The following is a 25322-nucleotide window of genomic DNA, read 5'->3' as shown; positions in this document are numbered from 1 at the left end:
CATAGAAATGAATTAGGCCTAAAGCCTGTCTTTATTGCCCAGAGCAACCAATCACAGCTCAGCTTTCATGTCTTACACTCTGCTGAGAGAATGAAAGCTTGGCTGTGATTGGCTGTTATAGACAACAGAGACTACTAGTAAATGAAGCCCATTGTTTTCAATGACTGGCATGACCAATGCTTCTTATTGTACACCAGTCTTACTAAAGGTGCCCGCCCGTGCACCAAAATGGAGATCTATGTCACCTAGGACCATGAAGCCATATATATATATGGACCGTACTGTTCGGCTTTATTCGGTGCTCCCATTAAAGGGGCTCTATCACTAGATTTTCGTGTTTTTAGGTAAAGTTCAAGTGCTGCTGATCGTTAGTAGAATGACGACCCCCCCCTCCCCCCCGTTTTTGTTAATTACCGTGGAAATCGATATGCAAATCAGGTGCACGGTGGGCGTTCCGTGCACCCCCTTGCGTCATACCTTCTGGATGCCCACCGCTGCCTTCAAGCCCTCCTCCTCCTGCTTATTCACCGCCTCCATTCTCGGCAGTTTCTATTGAAGTCACACGCGTGCGCAGTAGCGCTACGTCCGGCGCGCTACTGCATATGCTCCAGCGCCAGTTCGCAATGTTCTCTATGGGAAAATGGCGCCGAAGGGAGCGCTACTGTGCACGCGCATGATTTCAATAGATACAGTTACTGCGCAGGCTCCAGCGCCATTTTCCCGTTTAAAACATTGCAAGTTGGAGCTGGAGCAGGCACAGTAGCGCACAGGAGGGAGCGCTACTGCACCCGCGCACGACTTTAATAGAAACCGCCGGCAATGGAGGCAGTGAATAAGCAGAAGGAGGAGGGCTTGGAGGCAGCGGTGGGCGTCAGTGATAGAGCCCCTTTAAAGTGAATGGGAGCACCGCCCCCAACACTAGCCACGCCCACATAACCCCTTTATGCCTATTACAAAGGATGTCGGGTATTTAAATATGGGGGCACTCAGGAGTTTCTCTATTATACATTGCAGGCGCAGTGCCTTGGTCATAGCTGACCATGGTGCCATCTTCCTGGCGGCACATGGGCTCCATCATTTTGGCACCAGTCAACTGCACCAGCAACGAGATTTGGGGCCGGCGATCGGTGGCTATGACAGCCTGGAGCCTATTAAAGGGTCCCAGCCTTATCTGGCTATGACTTGTATTAGCGAATAGACCCCTGGGGTTCAAGACCCCTTAAAAATTGGCACCACCATGAAGAAAAATTTGTCCCGCAAACAGTAAGCCCTTATGAGAACAGAAAAATAAAAAAGCTATGGGGTTTGGAAGGGGGGAATCAAAAAGGAAAATCCAAAAATGTCTCTGGAGGGAAGGGGTTAAAGATATAGTTTTGTATTTTGGGGAGTTTCATCTTCCCTGTATTCTGACTGTAGATTTCTCTTGAATTCCTATAAACCAGTTCACACCCGCTCTCGGTATGTCAGCACTTCTGTGAACCGGTGGCTTGTTTCCGAGAACTCCGGAGGACGTGATGAATGGCTTCCTATATTGCACAGCTGTATATATGTATATACTGTATAGCCTGTGTGCTGCACTGTCAGGACTGCACCACGCCCTCTGCTGGCTGCACTGGTGACTACCGCACCAGCCCTGGAAATCTAGAAGCACAAGCAGGAGCGCATCTACCATGAGGCGACCTGAGGGGATGTTCTCTTCTTAATGGGCCGCTACTTATTGTGTTATTAGCTTTTACCCGCGACTTCGTCCGCAGAACCCCGACCCCCTGTGGGACCCACCTGGAGTGGTGCGCAGGCTTGTTCCTTTGCTTTGTGTCCGCAGTGGGCGCTTTCTACACCTGTGGGTCCATGGACCCTCGGGGCCCACCCTGTGGCCCGCTGGAACTGTTTACCTCCTCTCCCTCCTGGCGCCCGCCCCCCCCCCCCTTTCTCCCTACCCACTTCCCCATGTGGTCACTACTTCCTCCTACCCCGTGCCCCTTTGCCCCCAGGAACGTGCCCCCTTCCCCCCCTAACCCCATGCCCCTTTCTCCCGTGTTACCTACTCCATGCCCCCTTTTTCCCCCTATCCCATGCCCCATTCCCCCGTCTTACCTACCCCGTGCCCCCCCCACCCTGCGGCCCGCTGTAACTCTTTACCTCCTCTCCCTCCTGGTGCCCACCACCCCCCTTTGTCCCTACCTGCTTCCCCATGTGGTCACTCCTTCCTCCTACCCCATGCCCCCTTCCCCTGTCTTACCTACCCCGTGCCCCCTTTCCCCCTACCAACTTGTGGCCCCGTCCTCACCACACCCTGGGCTTCCCGTGCACCGATGTTCCGACTTGTAGTGTCCAGAGGCGGCAGGCGCCTCTGCACATAGTATTATATCCCATAGTGGCCCCTGCACACAGTATTATGCCCCATAGTGGCCCCTGCACACAGTATTATGTCCCATTGTAGCCCCTATACACAATATTATGCCCCATAGTGGCCCCTGCACACAGTATTATCCCCCATAGTGGCCCCTGCACACAGTATTATGCCCCATAGTGGCCCCTGCACACAGTATTATGCCCCATTGTAGCCCCTATACACAATATTATGCCCCATAGTGGTCCCTGCACACAGTATTATCCCCCATAGTAGCCCCTGCACACAGTATTATGCCCCATAGTGGCCCCTGCACACAGTATTATACCCCATAGTAGCCCCTGCACACAGTATTATGCCCCATAGTGGCCCCTGCACACAGTATTATGCCCCATAGTGGCCCCTGCACACAGTATTATGCCCCATAGTGGCCCCTGCACACAGTATTATGCCCCATAGTGGCCCCTGCACACAGTATTATGCCCCATTGTAGCCCCTGCACACAGTATTATACCCCATAGTGGCCCCTGCACACAGTATTATCCCCCATAGTGACCCCTGCACACAGTATTATGCCCCATAGTGGCCCCTGCACACAGTATTATGCCCCATAGTGGCACTGCACACAGTATTATGCCCCATAGTGGCCCCTGCACACAGTATTATGCCCCATAGTGGCCCCTGCACACAGTATTATGCCGCATAGCGGCCCCTGCACACAGTCTTATGCCCCATAGCGGCCCCTGCACACAGTATTATGCCCCATAGCGGCCCCTGCACACAGTATTATGCCCCATAGTGGCCCCTGCACACAGTATTATGCCCCATAGTGGCCCCTGCACACAGTATTATGTCCCATAGTGGCCCCCTGCACACAGTATTATCCCCCATAGTGGCTCCTGCACACAGTATTATACCCTATAGTGGCCCCTGTACACAGTATTATGTCCCATAGTGGCCCCTGCACACAGTATCATGTCCCATAGTGGCCCTTGCACACAGTATTATACCCTATAGTGGCCCCTGCACACAGTATTATCCCCCATAGTGGCCCCTGCACACAGTATTATCCCCCATAGTGGCCCCTGCACACAGTATTATCCCCCATAGTGGCCCCTGCACACAGTATTATGTCCCATAGTGGCCCCTGCACACAGTATTATGCCCCATAGTGGCCCCTACACACAGTATTATGCTCCATAGTGACCCCTGCCCACAGTATTATACCCTATAGTGGCCCCTGTACACAGTATTATGTCCCATAGTGGCTCCTGCACACAGTATCATGTCCTATAGTGGCCCTTGCCCACAGTATTATACCCTATAGTGGCCCCTGCACACAGTATTATGTCCCATAGTGGCCCCTGCACACAGTATTATGTCCCATAGTGGCCCCTGCACACAGTATCATGTCCCATAGTGGCCCCTGCACACAGTATCATGTCCCATAGTGGCCCCTGCACACAGTATCATGTCCCATAGTGGCCCCTGCACACAGTATCATGTCCCATAGTGGCCCCTGCACACAGTATCATGTCCCATAGTGGCCCCTGCACACAGTATCATGTCCCATAGTGGCCCCTGCACACAGTATCATGTCCCATAGTGGCCCCTGCACACAGTATCATGTCCCATAGTGGCCCCTGCACACAGTATCATGTCCCATAGTGGCCCCTGCACACAGTATCATGTCCCATAGTGGCCCCTGCACACAGTATCATGTCCCATAGTGGCCCCTGCACACAGTATCATGTCCCATAGTGGCCCCTGCACACAGTATCATGTCCCATAGTGGCCCCTGCACACAGTATCATGTCCCATAGTGGCCCCTGCACACAGTATCATGTCCCATAGTGGCCCCTGCACACAGTATCATGTCCCATAGTGGCCCCTGCACACAGTATCATGTCCCATAGTGGCCCCTGCACACAGTATCATGTCCCATAGTGGCCCCTGCACACAGTATCATGTCCCATAGTGGCCCCTGCACACAGTATCATGTCCCATAGTGGCCCCTGCACACAGTATCATGTCCCATAGTGGCCCCTGCACACAGTATCATGTCCCATAGTGGCCCCTGCACACAGTATCATGTCCCATAGTGGCCCCTGCACACAGTATCATGTCCCATAGTGGCCCCTGCACACAGTATCATGTCCCATAGTGGCCCCTGCACACAGTATCATGTCCCATAGTGGCCCCTGCACACAGTATCATGTCCCATAGTGGCCCCTGCACACAGTATCATGTCCCATAGTGGCCCCTGCACACAGTATCATGTCCCATAGTGGCCCCTGCACACAGTATCATGTCCCATAGTGGCCCCTGCACACAGTATCATGTCCCATAGTGGCCCCTGCACACAGTATCATGTCCCATAGTGGCCCCTGCACACAGTATCATGTCCCATAGTGGCCCCTGCACACAGTATCATGTCCCATAGTGGCCCCTGCACACAGTATCATGTCCCATAGTGGCCCCTGCACACAGTATCATGTCCCATAGTGGCCCCTGCACACAGTATCATGTCCCATAGTGGCCCCTGCACACAGTATCATGTCCCATAGTGGCCCCTGCACACAGTATCATGTCCCATAGTGGCCCCTGCACACAGTATCATGTCCCATAGTGGCCCCTGCACACAGTATCATGTCCCATAGTGGCCCCTGCACACAGTATCATGTCCCATAGTGGCCCCTGCACACAGTATCATGTCCCATAGTGGCCCCTGCACACAGTATCATGTCCCATAGTGGCCCCTGCACACAGTATCATGTCCCATAGTGGCCCCTGCACACAGTATCATGTCCCATAGTGGCCCCTGCACACAGTATCATGTCCCATAGTGGCCCCTGCACACAGTATCATGTCCCATAGTGGCCCCTGCACACAGTATCATGTCCCATAGTGGCCCCTGCACACAGTATCATGTCCCATAGTGGCCCCTGCACACAGTATCATGTCCCATAGTGGCCCCTGCACACAGTATCATGTCCCATAGTGGCCCCTGCACACAGTATCATGTCCCATAGTGGCCCCTGCACACAGTATCATGTCCCATAGTGGCCCCTGCACACAGTATCATGTCCCATAGTGGCCCCTGCACACAGTATCATGTCCCATAGTGGCCCCTGCACACAGTATCATGTCCCATAGTGGCCCCTGCACACAGTATCATGTCCCATAGTGGCCCCTGCACACAGTATCATGTCCCATAGTGGCCCCTGCACACAGTATCATGTCCCATAGTGGCCCCTGCACACAGTATCATGTCCCATAGTGGCCCCTGCACACAGTATCATGTCCCATAGTGGCCCCTGCACACAGTATCATGTCCCATAGTGGCCCCTGCACACAGTATCATGTCCCATAGTGGCCCCTGCACACAGTATCATGTCCCATAGTGGCCCCTGCACACAGTATCATGTCCCATAGTGGCCCCTGCACACAGTATCATCCCCCATAGTGGCCCCTACACACAGTATCATGCCCCATAGTGACCCCTGCCCACAGTATCATACCCCATAGTGGCCCCTGCCCACAGTATCATGCCCCATAGTGACCCCTGCCCACAGTATTATGTCCCATAGTGGCCCCTGCCCACAGTATTATGTCCTATAGTGGCCCCTGCACACAGTATTATGTCCTATAGTGGCCCCTGCACACAGTATTATCCCCCATAGTGGCCCCTGCACACAGTATTATTCCCCCCCCATAGTGGCCCCTGCACACAGTATTATACCCCATAGTGGCCCCTGCACACAGTATTATGTCCCATAGTGGCCCCTGCACACAGTATTATCCCCCATAGTGGCCCCTGCACACAGTATTATCCCCCATAGTGGCCCCTGCACACAGTATTATCCCCCATAGTGGCCCCTGCACACAGTATTATGTCCCATAGTGTCCCCTGCACACAGTATTATGTCCCATAGTGGCCCCTGCACACAGTATTATGTCCCATAGTGGCCCCTGCACACAGTATTATGTCCCATAGTGGCCCCTGCACACAGTATTATACCCTATAGTGGCCCCTGCACACAGTATTATACCCTATAGTGGGTGAGTCTCGCAGCCACTATACAGGTGTTCTCATACAGTGACATTGATTCTGCCTGAAGCCGGCCTAAGCAGGAACGAACTGGCTATGTTCTCTTAGGCTATGTTCACATGTGCAGGTTTTGATCTGGCATTTGAAGACAAAACCAAGGGGTGGGATTAAAAAAAATACTAATAAGGGGAGTGTTATTATCGTATTATCTGTGTTATTCATTACTTCCTCTCCTTCTATGAGTCACACCAAGCTTTGGTTTCTAAAACCGCATTGAAATCCTAATCATAACTTGCCCATGTGAATAGACCCCTAACTGAAACACTGAGGCGATACCCAGATGGGACAGACTTTCACAAATCTGCATGGAAACTCTCCAGATCCCCCCGCCTTTATTCTTTTGTTTCTCTCCCTCCCCCCGCCTCGTGAAAACAAAAACCGCCTCGTGTAGCCTCGCCCTATTCACAGCCAGCAGACAACAAGTCGCGCGGCCCAAGCCCCGCCCCGCTGCTCGCCTATTGGCTCACGCTGACACACCTCTGACGCTCCCTCCGCAGGGCCCCGCCCTCATACGGCACATTCCTCGGTGACGTCACGTCGGTGGGCGTGTTCGCCGCAGCGTTTCATTGTCTCCTGGATACAAGGGGTGCGTCATGACTAGAGACCACGCCCCCCGACGGGCGGCCAATCAGGAGCGCCGTGTGCGGCTGGTCTGAGGCGCACGTGGTCCGGAGCCGGTATATAGGTGCGGGGCCGGGGCTGATGTCGTAGTGAGGGGGCTGCGGGCGCGCGCGGTGCGGGGGATTAACTGATTGTATCCCGGATCGTATTGTGTATTGTCTCTTCTGCAGACAGGTAAGATGTTCATTGTGCAGGGTGAGGCAGTACAAGAACCAGCAGGGAACAGGAGACCCTGCACCCCCTGCCGGGCGGGGGATATTTGGGGAGGGGGCAGTGACTCGTGGGCTTTATATTAATTGGGATGTGGCTCCTTTTGTATTGGGGTCTGTTCACACAGCGCAGTATTTTTTTTTATTTATTTTGCACGCTATGCGGTTCTGACATCCATATCCATGAAGTCTTTTACGTGTGTGAATACGCTCCAAGTCGCGCGATTGTTGCCCATTTGCCTTGTAATATTGGTCTCTCTTGGCCACCGTAGATTTATCCATTGGCGTTCTGCGGTGATTGTTGTGCTGTAGGGCAGTAAAGGGTCATGGGGGTCCTTGACCCAAAACCGCTGACATGGGAGTAACCAGTGAGAGGTGTCCTTTCCATTGACTTCTATGGGGGGATCAAGTCATGTGACTAAATGTACAGTATTGGGGGGTGCCAGTGGTCAGCTCAGATCACATGGGATGGCACGTGTCACATGACTGTGCCGGCTCTCCATTGACTTCTATTGGGGCACTTGCCAATGCGACTCTCTTGGCTCATGTTGGTTAAACTGGTCATTTAAGGGTGCGTTCACACCTGCATTGTTAAGTGATGGTCACCAGATCCCGCCCCATTGACTCTAACGGGGTCCGAGACTCTTCCTGTTGTGCTTGCAGGACGTTTTGGTCCAGGAGTTCAGACCGACCTGGCGCCCATGGCCTAGTCTGTGCCATGCAGAGCCGTGGAGGGAGGATTCATTTATTACATTACGTTATGGCGCCTACTATAGGTACAACCAGTTACCCACCGTAAGGGGAATCCCTCTCCTGACAGGGCTAAGTATTCCTGAAGAAGTGGCAATTCTGGAGCATCTTTTCTTAGAGGTTTGTGTGTTGATCCTCCATTATTCCTCCTGGAAATTTATGAATAAATGAATGGCTATCTGAGGGACTGACACTGGCAGCAGTGACTGGTTAAAGGGGACATTATGGATCGAGGTGTTAGTGTCCCATAGTATACCTCCAGCGCTTGCGCAGTATAGCTGGGATGTGTGCCCTTGGGGTCCCTGATCTGCGCAGGTGCCGGAAGCACCAGAGAGGAGTCCGATGAGTCATTGGAGTCGTCTCTGGGTAAGTATAAAGGATGATGCTTTACCATAGGGGGTGATCTGGACACTAAAGTCCCCGATCCATAAGGACCTGTGGGTAGTTTAGTGTCCCAAGTAGCCCTAACGGTATATTTATACATTTCTCGGAGGAATAACAGAGGAACAGCGCAGGAGAAAGTTGTACAGAGCTATAATGTATTAAGGAAATCTCTCAAGACTAGAACCTGCAGAGAAGTGATGGACTCCGCTGATACAATGTCTCCAGAATAGGTTCTGACGTCCTACAATAAAGGGATTTTATAAGGTACCCGTGTAGCAGAGCTGAATTTGTTGTGTGTCAATTTATTGATGTGGCAAAGGAAGAAAAAGTTCAGCTCTGCTACATCTGCGTGCGGTATACGGTCATAGATCATGCAGTGACAATATGAGATTCTGGAATCTAGGATGACTTTCTTTCCAGACCACCTGGATGAGGATTTTCTTTCTGGATATGACTGTAACAAACCCTCAGCTATGAGACGTATACAGGGTCCAGGCTTTACAGAGAACCTTTCAACCCCACCGCCATTCCTGAGCAATCAATGTTGTTAGTTTCAGCACCCAATATGGTAATTGGGTTCTATACTGTCACGTGGGTTGTCCAGACTATCTGTTCCACCCCAGGACCGCCCACTTGACAGCAGACAGGCTAATTAGCATATCAGGTAGGAAAACTAACTGCACCGATTGCTCAGGAATGGTGGAGGTTAGAGAAGAAATTCCAACTGTGCTGGAATCAGTGGAGCAGTGACTAGTAAAGGATGCCAAAGGCTAGTGATGGTGGCGGAAGGGTGTGTTTGGTGCATGTGTCTGGTCACTTGGAGCCCCTGCAATTTCAAAAATAGGGGATCCCGAGTCCCTGTGTTAATAGAGCATGCAGGACCACCCCTCCATTTCCATACACACTCGTGATTGGTCGATATGGGGCCCCAGATAAGATGCTTATCCTGTATCCTGCACCGTATTGGTGACTAGAGATGTTTCGTTGCAAACTCAGCTCTGCTACACGCGTTTCCTCTGCAACTTGTCGCATAATCAGAGACTCCTCACCCCTATATGATGCACCATGGAGTATGAAACTCTTCAGCGCCCACTCAGCCCTGCTACGTCTTGTGCAAGGTGTGCGGAGGGCTGTCCTGGGGGCAGAGGGCGACCTATCGAAGGTTTCAGCTTACAGGTGTGGGTTTTATCAGGTTAAATTCCTGCCACCGGTTTGCGGCGGCTTCAGGCTTATCCTGTATGACCGCCCTGTGCCGCTGGCTCTGGCACTGCAGCCTGTAATCCCCCCCTCCTGTACATGAGCAAGCGGGAGGGGAGGGGGGGAGGCGGTGTGAATGACTGCAGCGGTGTAGTCTGATCCAGCAGCTAACTGGTTCATCTGGTCAAGGTCAAGTTGTGATCGTGGACGGATCTAAGAATTCCTCCCCCGGTTTCTGTAAGTTGTGACATGTTTATTACGGATTCATGCTGGATAATGCAGCAGTTGGCGAATTCGTAGTCTTTTGCCATGGAGATGATCACATTTTGTAACCGTAGATTTATCGATAGTACGTTTTTGGACCATTGTAATATCCTCATGGCGGTTCTGCTGTTTTCTATGTACGTGGAAACCATCATCAAGCAGGCTAGATAAAGATAATATACTGATTTATTCATTTGTATCTACAAGAAGCCTATTAACCCATGCCTAGCCAAAGCTGCGGATAATAAATAAAGCAACATATACCGTCTATAGGGTACCTAAGTATAAAAGATCTGCCAACAGCAGCTTGTTGATGGGCATGTCTAGTAATAGGATCTCATTGTCTTTATCATATGTTGCCCAGGATAGTAATAGGTTATGGAGTCCGTCTAAAGATCAGTCAACAGCAGCCTGATGAGGAGTAGCTTAATAGTTAAAATCCCGGCCGAACCCATATAAGATCAGTCAACAGCCTGATCCTGATTAAGTTTCGATATTTTGTCCATGACTATCCCATCTCTTTAGTAAGTGGGATTGTAGGGGGGTATTAATATCCCAATCCGACACAAGAATATAAGATCCGTCAACAGCAGTCTGGGGATGGGGATGTATATGAGTAGTCTATAGCAGTGTCTTTCTTTATGATGATCATTGAACTATGGATACGATTGTAGAGGGTTAGTACATTAACCTAAGAATAATAGATCAGTCAACAGCAGTCTGATGATGGGGTATGTGTATTTTAATAGTGTCCATGTCTATAGGTAACATATACATCACGGGAATCGATAAGTGGGACTATACGGACTGTTAGGAGTTGACGTAGAAATACAAGGTCCGTCAACAGCAGTCTGATGACGGGGATGTAGATTTATTAAGGTGTCTTTAGCTCATATGTGTTAATTACGTGTTAATTACGTCAATGAACATGATTGCCAAGGGTTAGTAAGTCAATCTAAGAATAAAGATCAGTCAACAGCAGCCTAATGACGGTCTCTAGGATACAGATTCAGAACTGAGGGAGACTTGTGCACTTTGGCATCCATTTGTGTCTCCTACAAATAAATGGGATCGGTCCGGCCAGTGCTGACGCTAGCATTGGGCTGTCTTGTATCTGATGACATCACCAACTCTTCTCCTAAATTGGGCGGTGACCCTAAGCTTTACATTAGCCCACGTGACCTCCCTGCCCCTCCCTCACTCCCCATAGGTCGCTCATTCCCCTGCACTTTCCTGTCTGTCTGGTTGTATCTCCAAGCTGTGCCTCGAAACCTAAGCCGTGACGGGTTATTAGAGGTTAATGACATTCAGGTACAACACGGTCTGTCAAGGAGCGTTGGGAACCTTGCCCAAATCTGAGTGCCAAGATATTAAAATTACTTCTAGGAGTTTCCGCCTTTCTGTTTTGTTTTTGTTTTGTTTTTTTCTTCCCGTTGCCAAAATATGGAGGCTAAATAATGGTGTACCGCCATACAATGTTCTACCGTAAGGTGCCATGTGTTGGCCTAATATCACTTCCATACAGTTACCTAATTGCTATACAGTGCTCCCAAAACCATACAGTGCTAAATTATAGCGCCTAAGTAAATACCGCCATACAGTGCTAAAATAATACCAATATACACAGACTCCACCATATCTGGAGTCTGTGGCGTCTCCCCTACAATCTGCAGGGCGGATGAATTACATGAAGGGTGACTAGATGGCGACTGCCTGGATATGGAGATTAAGTTTAGACTCAAGATTAACTTTATTTCCCATGGTCATGACTTAGTCCGTGGCCTACCCTTGTCCTATTCCTCTTCATACCCTTTTACATGACCTACCTTTGTCCCCCATACTACTTAGTCCGTGGCCTACCCTTGTCCTCTCGCCTACCCTTGTCCTCTCGCCTACCCTTGTCCTCTCGCCTACCCTTGTCCTCTCGCCTACCCTTGTCCTCTCGCCTACCCTTGTCCTATTCCTCTTAATACCCTTTTACATGACCAATCTTTCCATCTTCTTATCCTTCTCACACTCTACCCATCAACCCCTATTCTACTTAAAACCCCAACCCTTCTCACCCCTTGGGTACCATCTCATGATTTCAGTAGTTGTCTGATTCTTGATGCCCAACCATACTAATACTGAGTATTCTATCATGTCACAAGGGTGGGCACCATGCGTCCCCAAAATACAGCACCTGTTCTTTGAACAGCATAGCGTATTTAGTATTGGGTACAAAATGTGGTTATCTAATTTCCCTCTACATTAACAGGGTGCTCAATAGGTCTCCCCATACATGGTACATCCCAATCCTTAATAATTGCCAGGCAGCACCTATAGTTGCCATAGTATGAGCACAGTGCAGCCTGGCACTTGCTGCTAATACACCTGCAGTCAAAGATGTCCTAAATGATCGGGGTCTTGGACATTATATAGTTCTTCTTCCCCTTGTGAATTTTCCTTCTGAGACCTAATTCCTCTGCTGTTTTCATCATGCTGGGATTTCCTGCTGGTAAAGGGGAAGAGAGAGCTGCCATATTAACACTAATAACCAGACCGCTTCTCTATTACTTGCATGAGTCTTCTGAGAGTTGTAGTTTTACCACTGGTTGGAGATCACTGTCTTCTTGGGGCATATTCATACATGTCAGAAAACCAGATGCAAGCTACAGAGACAGATTTGTCATGTGTGAATTCGCCCTAATCTGTCTCCCTCCGGCAACTTCTGTGGGCTCGCCCCATTTTACTCTTCAATAATCCGCTGCAGTAATTCTAGGTATTGTGCTTGTGCCGATGCATGCAGGGACTTGTAGTCCTACGGTCTCTGAGGATCCAATACACTTGTATTGGGGAGTGGGGGGCAACCAAAAACAAAAGCAATAATAATAATAGATGCTAAAATAATAGTAATATATTGGTTTACTACGATAATTGTATGGGTGTATCCGCCTGTATAGAAGACCTATAGTTCGTGTGACCTCATAGGGTGTGGGTTGCCATTTATCTTTGTTGCAGTCCCAAATTACATAACCGGATACACCAAAAAAAAAAAAAAAACAATTATAGGTAAATTTACCTGATCTTGTGGCTTGATGGATCTTTTATAGTAGTTTTTAGGATCCCTAATATTCTGTATGGGTGAGAATTCTGTCTCCCTGCTGTCACCACTAGAGGGAGCTTCTGTGTACTGCTTATACATAGAACTCAATCAGTAAACTGTATGCAGTGAGCTCTGGAGCTCCCCCTAGTGGTAGCTGCAGGCAGAAAAAATTTGAGTAAAGCTTCATGTTAAATGGAGGATTTGGATATTGTATGAGACAAAACAAAGCGGAACGTACTGGGTATACAATAAACAGAACAGGGGTTGGTGGAGTTGTCAGAATTAGCTTTTTGCCTCCAGACTTAAAGGGATTGTCCAGGAATTATAGACAACTTGGGGACAACAAGGGTGAGTGTATAAACAAGCAAAAGTAATCCTCGCCTATCCTTGACGCTCTGTTGTACAGTCCAGTCTCCTTGTGCTGGGGGTCACGTGACCGCAGAGACCAATCGGTGACCTCAGTTATTGCTGGTGATGTCACCGGTCCCTCTCCAGCACCCAGTGAGGTCATGTCTCGGTAGTCATGTGACACTCTCCTTGTCCTGATATGGGAGAGAGGGCACCAGGACCGTACAACATGGTGGCAGGGATAGGTGAGGGACTTGGCACTGGTTGACCAAAAGTGAAGATCTCCTTGTATGGTGATACTACAGCAATGCGTGTACTTCAAGACTCTAGGAAAGCTGAGTGACACCGTGGGCCATTGCATTGGTGCCTATGTAGCAGGTCACTAGCCCCTGGGCAATAGCCATATGATCGGTCTAGGTAGTCGATGCTGCACAACTGACCATAATGGCCTTATTCAATGTCCTGGTCAATACAACAACGCGACATGTGCCTATAATCCGCCATACTTGGTCCTGCGCCCTCACCACTACTTTACCACAGCTCCCTTTATACCTTTATTCTTCCCTCACCTGTCCCAAGCCAGTCGCCCACACCGATCGGGGCCCTAGCCAATTGTGCAAGGTGAGTGTGCACACTACAGCTATGAGTTGTCACACAGCTTTCCCAGAAACAGAGGGGGGAGGATTTTTGGACCAAGCTTGTGTCAGGAGTGTCCGTCCTCCTGCAATGATGTGGTTTCTGCAGAGCAGCTGGTAATTCGGGGAAGATCACACAGAGCGTGTCGCAAGCGTTGGCACATGATGGGACGGCGGCGCTGCAGATGAGCCCCAGAGTAGCTGAGACGTGAGGTAGTCGGGTTCTGCTTTCCTCTTCTCCTCCCTGTGACGTAGGGGACAACTCCTACCCCCTCTCTGGCCCTGATTGGTCGGATTTAGAGGATGTGTCCTATAAAAGGCCAAATGTGCTGCGTGTGTGAGCTCCTTACCAGATCAGAGCAAGTGAGGTAAGACCGATAGCAGATGCTGCAGCCCATCCTCCTTAGGTCCTTGCTATAGATTGGTCAAGGGTACGGTGAACTGCCCCTTTAATTATTCTTGCTGTGTGTGCATGCATGTATAGCGTAGTCCTGCAGATGAAGCAGAGCTGAATTTGTTATGTAACTCTGTTCAGGTTGAACCTCCAAAACTTTCCGATATGGGGGGCTGTTTGCATCAGATTTGGTTCTACAAATCTGACACCAGCTCGGTACCTGCCCTATAGCTCAGCTTCCTAGACTTGGGGGTGCAGGGTACAAGGGGTGAGGGCATTGAGCGAAACTCTTAGGATATGCAGTCCTATGTAAAATTGCAGATAATGCGATATAACGTCCCGGTGCGCTGCGCAAATCTGATGGGCACGGGTCAAATAATCTTAATATAATGTTTCTCTATATTTTTATATTATATAATGTTTTCTTTAATGTATATTTTGCTATCTATTCTCTTTGACATTGCTCCTTACCACTGCCCCCTGTCCATAAATAGCTGCGCCCCCTCCTCCCAGCCGACCATTAATAGGATATTTTGGACCTTTCCTAGAAAGCTTGCCCTATAGCGTCTACAGTAGTGTGAGCTCCTTGGAGGAATCTGCTCGTGTCCTGTATATAGAAGCTGCGACCAAAGCTCTATGGATGGAGATGACTCCGATGGTTTTCCAGTCTGTGCTGCGGAGACGGACTGGTCTATACTGGGAGGAGAACTGGGTGTCATGGGGCTGATGTGGAGACCGCTATACAGGAGACCCATCCGAGTCCTCTCCATCCGCAGATCACTGGTCGCAGATTCCTCCAAGGAGCCATCTAGGACGTATACTTGCCCAGTCATCCATATACGGCAACTCCTAGTAACTATATACAGGTCGTTCTACTGGTTACTATAAGGAAGCCGAGCCTGGTCATTGTCCGCTTCCAGTCTTGTGCAAATCAAATGTAACAATTGCGCAATGAGAAATTCTTCTATTTTCTTGTACATTTTGTGTTTCGATTTCTCGCTGTCTCAAAGATCTCTGCTTGTTGTAAGTGAATGAGACTCGTACAGATCTAATGCTCCTATTGGATCCAGTCAGTTCTCCAGCATTGATACCTTGTACAGGAGAAGGACTAGAGCTCCTCGTATGGAAGCTTAGCCAGACTGGATGCAATTGTTGCAAACGCTCAGCTGTGAGACGTATTGGATAAGGATACCCCGGTCACTTATAGGATGAGGAGTGGTCCTAGGGTGTAAGTACAGACCTAACTCTGTGAGCTGGCATGTTGTTTAGGTTTACGTGATCCCCTGCACGCTGACAGTCTCCACTTTCCTGTGCCACGCCAGCAACCCGAAACCAAGAGGGGGCTTCCTAAGCCGCTGGTTAACTGTTTAGCTGCCAAGTGCTAGCATTGCACACACACCATCATGCAAAGCCAACCTAGAACATCCAAGCCAAAAATATTCTGTCTATGTAACCTTTAATAACCTGACTAGCTTGTGCCCCTCTGGTTGTGTTTAATGGGCTCCTATACTTTGTGCGCCCCTATACTGCTTTTGCAAGGATTGGGACAGAGACCTTCTCCCATCTCCACACATTGACCATAATAAAAAGCTTCTAAGAATATCCCAAATTTCTCTGTGGCTAAAGGTATCCCTTACACGTCACCTCCTGGTCCATACACCTTGTATATAGTCACGTCTGCCCCTAGGTGCCCATGGGTGGCAGAGACTCTTCTTGTAAACAAGTCTCACACACCTTAAACTGGCATCTCTTGTCTGGGAGTGTCCCCGTCCTTTTTGGCGTGGCCTTTATTCCATTGAAGCTTTAATCCTCTGACATTGTGTTCTTCCGGTCATTAACCCCATCTTTCCCCCCACCCTCTCTCTCTCTCTTCCAGAGATGCCTGTTTTACGGACGTTATCCAGAACGGTGAAGCAGGTGCTGCAGAGCCCTGTGTGCGGGTGTCAGACGGTCACCTCTGTCCGCTTCATTGGGTTTTCACCCCGCCAGGTGACGTCCGATGCCAGCTTCCACTCCGTGTCCTTCTCGGAGACTGACCACCCTCGGGTGCTCATCACTGGTAAGTTACCTGGGCTGTGTCCCGTCCATGGTTGGCTCGCCTCTCCTGCCTCTTCGTTTCCTTATGTTGTCCTCTGTCCATCGTCTTCCCTGCCTGTCCCTTGCACCTTGTCGTGTTTATCTTTTGCTTTCCCGTATCGCCCCTTCATTAGTGTCTATTAGTTCCATCTTCCATCTTGAGTGTCTCTCCTGTCCTGCATTATAACTCTTTCATTGTCTCCCCTGCCTCTTGCCTTCATGTCTCTTCTGCCATTCCCTTACATATTGTCCTTTACATCTCCCATCTTTCCCCTACGTCATGGTCTCTTTAACATCTCGGTCTTACTCCATCTTGCTCGCCTCTCCATCCTTTCCATCCCGTTTCTTTACTTCTTCCCTCCACGTAGTCTCTCCTGTCTCTTCCTTATATATATTGTCCTTTCCATTGCCCTATATTGTGGCCACTTTTAGTCTTGAGTGTCTCTCCTGCCTTTCCTTTCCATCTCTATATGGTTTTCTTATTGTCTCTCCTGCCTCCGTTCCAGTGTCTTCCCTGCATTGTGGTCTTTCTTTCCTCCTACAATCTATCTTCTCCCCCTTTCTCTATCGCCTTCCTCTTCTCGACCCTTGGTCCTCCTTGCCTAGATGACTACCCCTTCTAGGTTAACCTCCTATTAAAGCCAGGATCTCTTCTCTGCAAGCCATGTTCTTCGATCCTGTAGGCCTCATGTTGGGCCTACCTGTCTTTGTAGCTCCTTAATGTCCCCATTGCCCGATTTCACTTGGTCATCTCCCACTTTGCCTTCTTCCTCTATTGACACCGTCCTCCATCCTCCATGGCTACGACAACACTTCCTTCACTATACGTTTTCATCCATCACACTGACTTCCTACAGTCTGTCCCTTTCTTCTCGTAGGAACCTATAGACTACACCTATATCTCCATGCCATGTCGCTCTATGAATATCTAGAGCCATGACCCTGCAGGAGATGACTAGAATACCTCAGCCCTTACAGGTGGAGCGATGTAGGGTTCACATATTTAATGTTTGTGCTCTATTTTACAGGAGGATTAGGCCAACTCGGAGTCGGACTTGCCAAACTTCTGAGGTAGGTTCCTTCTACTCCAGCTGTGTTTTATGGAGGTCTCTTAGGTTTATGACACTTAGTGTTTTATCACCGCACGTTCTTTGATCCTCTGATTTGTCCTACGTGGCATGACCCGTGGTCTGGTCTGGGGTTACGCATTTTAGTCAGTGAGACTTATTTCTCTTTGTCCCTCTGGTTACAGGAAACGTTTTGGCAACAACAACGTGATCCTCTCCGACATCCGAAAACCTCCAGACAATGTGTTTCATAGCGGTAAGTGCTGGTGGTTTAAGGATATCTAAAAGTTTGTTACTCTAAGGATGTGTCACAACAATAGCTCACCGCCATTAAAGGGGTGGTCTGCCTTGTACAATCCCTTGTTATGTTAGGAATATCCCAATAATATAAGCCGGTTTCATTGTATTACTGCTAAGATCCCAATGATCAGCCCTGATCTGCAAGGTAGTCTATCCGCAAGCATTCAATTTCCCTGCAGCACCACCCCTGGCAAAATGGGGTATTACATGCTTTCCTTGTGAAGTACAAACTTGTTGAGACTCTTCTTTCTGAAAATCTTACTTGAGGAAAAATATCTCCCAATGCCCTGATAGGATTTTTATAAACCAGATGCCCCCTTGTGGTACCCCGATGTGTTTTTATAGCTTCTTTCTTTGTCGCTTTTTCAGGACCTTTCATTTATTCCGATATTTTGGACTACAAAAATCTCCGTGAGATTGTGGTGAACAACCGAATCACCTGGTTAATACACTACAGCGCCCTCCTGAGTGCGGTTGGTGAAGCAAACGTTCCTTTGGCCAGAGCAGTAAATATAACTGGTAAGTTGGGTGCAGTAGTCGCTACTTGGTGTAGTCAGTACAAGGACACGACTAATGCGGTGTCTTGCCATCCTTAGGTCTGCACAATATTCTGGACATTGCTGCAGAACACGGACTACGATTGTTCGTTCCCAGCACGATTGGGGCATTTGGACCAACTTCTCCAAGAAACCCGACCCCTGACCTGTGTATACAGAGGCCAAGGACCATCTACGGAGTCTCAAAAGTCCATGCAGAGTTAATGGGAGAGGTACGAACTCTTACTTTCCAGTTGGCCCAATGGCGTTTTTGCCCACGTTGGCAGGTCTTCTGCCCGGTTCCCACCTATTTCTTGACAACTATATATTGGAGCAAGTCCAGAGAAGAGCAACCAAAATGGTGGAAGGTCTGCAAACCATGTTCTATGAGGAGCGGCTAAAAGAACTGGGATTGTTTAGTTTGCAGAAGAGAAGGCTGAGGGGAGATTTAATAGCAGTCTACAAATATCTGAAAGGTAGTCACAGTGCAGAGGGATCTACCCTATTCTCATTAGCACAAGGAAGTACAAGAAGCAATGGGATGAAACTAAACGGAAAGAGATACAGATTAGACATTAGGAAAAACTTTCTGACAGTGAGGGTAGTGAGAGAGTGGAATAGGCTGCCACGGGAGGTGGTGGGCGCTCCATCAATGGAAATCTTCAAGCGGAATCTGGATAAACATATAGCTGGGATGATTTAGGAAAACCTGCACTCGCAGGGGGTTGGACCCGATGGCCCTTGAGGTCCCTTCCAACTCTACCATAAGAATAAGAAAGAATAACTATGTTGTAATTTGTAGCTGTCGTCTTGTCTATGAAGGGAATGGGTTGTCAGGCAGGGCCTAAAGGGTGCTGCTCATGATAATGTGATTGTTTTACTGCATGTCCAACACATACTTGTCCAAAGTGAATAGTTGAGATCTCCATCCCAGCTGGTCCAAGTAGTCCAACCGATCTGGAGTGGACTATTGGGACCCAACCAATTTGGGGTGGAATTGTCTAGGATCAAAGGGGATCCAACCACTTGGGCTTGTCTTGGTCCTGATGGTCCCTGATTTTAATAGAAGGAAAACATGGCTTAAAACTGAAGTGTGACTCCTTGTGAGGCTCACCATCCATTGTCTTCACTTCTTTCCTTGGAAGACGTTTCACAACGTGCACCAACTCTCTCCATCCTTCAATCTGCAACTCCATTGACTCTGGCACAGTTGGATTTTTTATTCTAGCACTCGTCGTTCCTGAGCAGTTTCAGTTCCCAATATGCTAAATGTCAAGTGGGTGGGGCTGGGTTAAGAGTCACAGACCACTCCTCTGCCAGGGCCTCCAATTCCTAAGGACTTGGGGCTAGAGAAGAAATTCCAACTGTGCTGGAATTAGTGGAGCAGAACCTATTGGAGAAGAGTTGGTTCAAGGTCCCTTTATCTACATGTTGACCATTGATGTCCCTCCAATTGCTACATCCATGAAGGTCGGGCTCCTCTCCCAATTGCACTGACCTGTCCTCGGCACGGTCTACCACTCTGGCTCTCGACTCGTCTTGTGAAATCAGACGTCTGCTCTTATCTCGCTGACGCGCGGATGGCACTGGCAGCACATTTTCTGACTGGTCTATTTATACCTCCCCCGGCCGCCATCTTTGTGCTGATTTAGCAGTTCTCTAATGTTAGCATAAACCTGTTAATCCAGGGAGGAACCCCAGCCAAAAAGATAAACTGAGCCGCAAACAAACATTACAAGCCCTACCTAGGAGAGGATTATGGAGTCTGTTCTGGGCAGGGATCAATCTATATATAAATTTTTTTCTTTTCTTTAATCCTGCAGTATTATCACTACCGGTATGGCTTGGACTTCCGATGTCTTCGGTATCCTGGCATCATTTCTGCCGATTCCCAGCCTGGAGGAGGAACGACTGGTAAGGACCAGCACCTGCTATGTATCTAGATCCCTCACACTGAGCCAGTAGGCTCTTGTGGGACCCTCAATCAGGACGTAATCCCTGTCCTTCCTCCATGTAGACTATGCAGTCCAGATATTCCATGATGCCATCAAGACCGGTAGATTTGTCTGCAACTTGAAACCAGAAACCCGCCTGCCGATGATGTACATCGATGACTGTCTGAGGGCCACGATGGAGGTGCTGGAGGCCCCGGCAGAGTCCCTCACAATGAGGACGTACAACATCAACGCCATGAGCTTCAACCCCGAGGAGCTGGCCCAAGAAGTGCAGAAACATCTGCCCGAGCTTGAGGTTGTTTACAATGTGGATACGGTCCGACAGGCCATCGGTAAGAACAGGGTGAAACTGGACACTTAAAGGGAGTCCCAACATATCACCCCAGCCCTGTAGATAGGTTAGGGTCTCATGAACCAGTATGTTGTATTTGGTATTGAAGTGAATAAAGCTGAGCTGCAATACCACAGACATCCTGTAGACAGGGGTGGCGCTGTTCTTGAAGGTAAACATCTTTTTTTAGATAATCCAGTTGAACCTTATGTCCATCCCATCATGTGGCTGACTTCATATTCATTGTCATAATTTGTTGATACATGGCTCCACTAGCCATGGTTCCATGTTCAGACCCATAGGTACGATGTATGCTGCCATATGGTGGCTCCATGTAGTGTGTCCCAATAACATGGCTTACAACCCTAGTGATCTACTAAACTTATACCCTGTCCTTCATTCCTCAGCCGATAGTTGGCCAATGAACTTTGACGACAGCAACGCTCGCAACGACTGGGGCTGGAAACATGAATATGACCTGCCAGAACTGGTGACCACCATGCTGGGCTACCTGAGCCCTGAACGTCTTAATGCTCATGCCCAGGCCAGCTGATCCCACCGCGGGGGCACCGGGTGAACTATCTGTCTATCATTGTAGTGTCTGTCATATGCTCAACGCAACTTCTACTGTTACAACGTGTTTTAGTCATTCAGTTCATGGAATGGAGAAAAGCTGTAATATTCATCGACTTCCCATCAGGCCAGTGTCCAAATCCATGTTTTATTACTTGAAGATGTTTGTTGTTTGGGGGGATCGGTGCAGGGGTATCAGACCTGCACCCCTTAGCGTTACATTTTATCACCCTCTTGATATTTTGTCACGGCGGAGTTGCAGAATCCAGGTGCTAAACTGTAACCTATGTGGGCACACTGTTTCCATAGCTGTAGCTCTTAGTATACCGTCAATTATAACACAACTCTTCCTATATGAATAGTACGGATACATAGAAGAAACTTTGTAATCTATCTTACTAAAGAAATCTGTTTCCTTAGCCGCTTATTTACATAGAAGTCTATGGAGGTGGGAGGAGACTGAAGGAAAATACAGACCAATCACTGCAGCACATTGTGTGTGAGAGCTCTTGTGCACCGATTCAGGCACTAAGGCTCGTCCCCTCCCCTCTCCATAGACTTCTATATGTAGAAGAGCCTGAAGGTGAGAGGAGATGGAAAGATGCTACTTTTAGAAGACCTATATTACAAAGTTTCCTATATGGACTTATACTATTCATTTAGGGAGAGTAGTTTTATAACCGGACATATGCTTTAAGGCCGTAGTATGTATTGGTGAGCCCCCGACGTACCCTGGGAATAAGAGGTACTACCGAAGTCCAGGGTGAGTGGGCTTCATGGGACATTTAGACATTAGTCACACTTTTTGTTCCGCATTCGTGAGCTTCCCTTTAATTTTTTAAAATTATTTTAATTTGATCAAACATTCTGTGCTAATTAATTTCTTAAAAAAAATAAAATTTTATATAAATTTTAATTTATTTTAATTTTTTTTTTTTTTTGCTGATGCTACTGTCATGAAGTTCAATGTACAAACTGTACGTAAGGAGATTGCCCCCTAGTGGTGGCGGAAGGCAGTAAAGTCATAGAAGATACACTCACAAGGAATGTATCGCCAGTTTTTTTTACACTTATTTATTCAAAACCAGGTTAATTTTTTTTACGGGGGCGGCCATCTTGCCTTGAGCATCATCTCTGCTCTCAACAGCATTTAGAGATCTGCTTTATGGCATTAACCTGGAGCCGACTCATTGAAGTTGGGAGGAGATGAGTGGATGTAATGATGGGTCAGAGGGGTGTTCTCTTCTATTGTAATCCTGTATGATGTCAATGAGACAGCTGCTGCAAAGAAAACGCTGCAGAATTGGCAAGTGTCAATCTGTTGGGTTTAGTGGCCAGAGTAGAAATTGCAGGACATAGTAATTTTTAATTACATTTAATGTAAAAAAAAAAAATAGGTTAAAAAAAAAATCATTTTGTAACTTTCACTTTAAGGAATTAGTTGGTACAGAACAATGACTTGGACTTTTTATTTGTACATATTGTTTCCATATAATATGTATACTGAAATATAATTTAAAATTTCATGATTTTTTTTTTTTTTTTTTTTTTTTTTTTTCCGACTTTCGGGATTTCCTTGACATGTTCAGGTTAATGTTACCAATCACCTGTAAAATATACAATTGTGACGAAATTGTAAAGAATTTTCTGTAACTTATTCACCCTTCGGTGTGTATATACGGTATATATTTTTGCATGAACATGCCGTGACTTGGGGCTGCCTCAATCTACTTGATCTTATAATACTTGAATATTATGTAACTCATGATTCCAATCCTTGGCTTGAAGATGCAGAAACCCCCAGGTCTACGTTGTGCTTCCGATTTCATATGGAATCTGCCCCCTGCCATGGTCATGAGTTGATTCCAATAGTATTCGAAACATAGTTTCAAATACCTCGCTCCCATAGGAATGAATGGGAGCAGGCGAACAGCAAGGGGTTAAGCGCCGGCCGCTCCCGTTCATTCCTATGGGAGCGAGGTATTCGAAACTGCAGTTTCGAATACTATTTGCTTCTCTCTAGTCATGATACCTAAGGTGGGGGGTGGGGTAAGAATGAACTGGTGCAAGGGTCACGTCATTTAGATTGGATTTAGGAATGTGTTACGTTTTACAAAAATTTGGACGAAATTGAACCACACTGTATGTAAGATGGTGGGTGGATCCATAAACGGCAAGAGTAGTCTGTCACCAGAACCCGTCATATCACCTGAATCATACGGTGTTTGCTCTTGCAAATCGCTACCTCTGTTGCCGCAATTTCACTGTTTTTGGCAATTGAGCTCTTTGGAGCAATGGTGGCGTCCTTGTTGCTCCAAAACGTTAAGCAGTAACACCCTCGCCGCTCCGCAGGGGGAGCACTTACACATTGCCAAAAGGGTTACAACCAACATTGGGTTAGGGTCACCTGAATGGCTGGCTGGGACTGGCGACACTCCCTTTAACTAGAACACTAATAGGAATTTTGGCGCCCAAATTGGGAACAAAAATCTAAAGCGGAACCAATAAAACAATTCATTTCTTGATACAGAAGCACAATTTTATCTAAATATATTTTAGCTTTATTTTATTTTTTTGCATGTAAAACGGGGAGAAATTCAGTGAACCTATTTATTAAAAACCTACAGGCGAAACTTGGGCCATTCGGGGTCACATTTTAGCACCAGACGTTCATCTTCACCCCCTAATAGTGATGTAAATATTAAAGGGCGACTCTAGAAGTGAGATCTGGCGTCTGTGGAATCTCACTGAAGGGGTTGTAGACAAACCATCAATGACCAATGAGTGAGGGGAGGAGGCGGAGCTATAGAATCACTATTTTTGTAAATGAGAGGCATGGACATATTTTTGCATTGTTTAGTTGTAATACGGCAAGAATGTATTTAATAAAAATATAAAATGTTTACGGAGTCGTGTGTGTGTGTGTGTTTTATTTATTTTTAGCTCTGATTTAAATTTTAAAACTTTTTTTTTTTTTTTTATAACTGGTTTTAATTCCTGTGGTGTATACATCATTCCACTAAGGGTGCCTTTACACAGCATAGCGCGCCGCTCTTTTATACATGTTTCCGAGCGCGGCGCTTCAAAACAGAGCCCATTGATTTCAATGGGTGCTGATATACGTGTGCTACCCATTGAAATCAATCGGAGGCTTTTTTAACCTATTGATTTCAATGGGTAGCGCGCATATATCGGCACCCATTGAGCTCAATGGGCTCTGTTTTGAAGCGCCACGCTCGGAGCGGTGCGCTATGCCATGTGAAGGCACCCTTAGGCTGAGCTCACATGGGTTTTTATGTTTTGTTTTTTGTTTTTTGGGACAAGATTTTGACGCGGAGGCCGCCTCCGAATCCGGTCCAAAAAAAATGCCATGAATGCCAGTTTAGCGTATTGGCATCCAGTCGCGGCATTCTGCTTTGGATTAAGCCCAAATGAATGGGCCTAGTCAAGAGGGAGTGTCACGCAGCAGATTCTGCCACGGAATCTATGGCAAGCAGCAAAGAAACGCTAGCGGAAAAAAAGTAGTGAACGGCTACCATTGAAGTCAATGGGAGGCGTTTTTTTTTTTTTTTTTTTTTTTTTTTTTTTTTTTTTTTTTTAGGTGGATTCTACGTCAAAAGCCGGTCCAAAAAAACCTGTGTTATTTGAGCCAAAGCTAAAATCCACTTCTGTGTTTTGTTTTGTTTTTTTTTTTTTTTTTTTTCTCTCCACCCCCTCCCCCCCAAGTACAGCGTACATAGCCACATGACTAAGCCTTGTACAGCAGTTCGGCCTATTCAATCTGCCGGGGAATCTTACAGTATAACATTCCTGGTGGAGCGATTTGCCCCTTCCATAAAGCCTTGTGAATAGCGCAGTGCGTGCACAACATGTCTCCGATGTTTCCTGTACTCCTTTTATCCTGACGTGACCTTCTAGCAGAAGCAGCTGCGATGTCGTACTATGGGATGGAGTCACAATACCTTCTTTATTCCCTTTCTGGCTCAAAAATCAAAAAATGTCCTCGGCTTGAAGGGGTTAAATAAGCCGGGTTTTGCTGCATATTTTTTTTTTTTTTTTTTTTTTTTTTTTTGTCCCCGTCTTGACTGTTTGGGTCCACACCACTACTGAGCTAGTTTCCCAACAATATATTCTAT

The 25322-nt window shown here is 47.7% G+C and overlaps 1 protein-coding gene across 2 annotated transcripts; it reads left to right on the top strand.

Moving 5' to 3' along the window:
* Positions 1–14296: 14296 nt before the first annotated feature.
* Positions 14297–24087, top strand: LOC142198338 (L-threonine 3-dehydrogenase, mitochondrial-like). Of its 2 annotated transcripts, XR_012715350.1 has the most exons (10): positions 14297–14322; positions 16225–16407; positions 17453–17495; positions 17677–17747; positions 18161–18310; positions 18388–18560; positions 20151–20241; positions 20345–20614; positions 21021–23057; positions 23167–24087. XR_012715350.1 is itself a non-coding variant. In XM_075269313.1 (9 exons), the coding sequence occupies exons 2-9, from the start codon at positions 16227–16229 to the stop codon at positions 21164–21166; spliced, it is 1125 nt and encodes a 374-aa protein (XP_075125414.1). In that variant the 5' UTR covers positions 14297–14322; positions 16225–16226; the 3' UTR covers positions 21167–24087. The 2 variants fall into 2 exon arrangements, 1 of the variants encoding a protein (XP_075125414.1); XM_075269313.1 differs by having other exon boundaries at positions 21021–24087.
* The last annotated feature ends 1235 nt before the right edge of the window (positions 24088–25322 follow it).

Source organism: Leptodactylus fuscus, chromosome 3 (genome assembly GCF_031893055.1).
Source record: "Leptodactylus fuscus isolate aLepFus1 chromosome 3, aLepFus1.hap2, whole genome shotgun sequence".
NCBI classification, from domain to species: Eukaryota; Metazoa; Chordata; class Amphibia; order Anura; family Leptodactylidae; genus Leptodactylus; species Leptodactylus fuscus.
This window is presented reverse-complemented; position numbering and strand designations above follow the sequence as displayed.

Coding starts and splice junctions, on each gene's coding strand:
- LOC142198338 (XM_075269313.1), top strand. CDS start 16,227: ATGCCTGTTTTACGGACGTTATCCAGAACGGTGAAGCAGGTGCTGCAG. Junction 17,748..18,160: donor AGACAATGTGTTTCATAGCG/GTAAGTGCTGGT, acceptor TCGCTTTTTCAG/GACCTTTCATTTATTCCGAT. Junction 20,242..20,344: donor GCCTGGAGGAGGAACGACTG/GTAAGGACCAGC, acceptor TCCTCCATGTAG/ACTATGCAGTCCAGATATTC.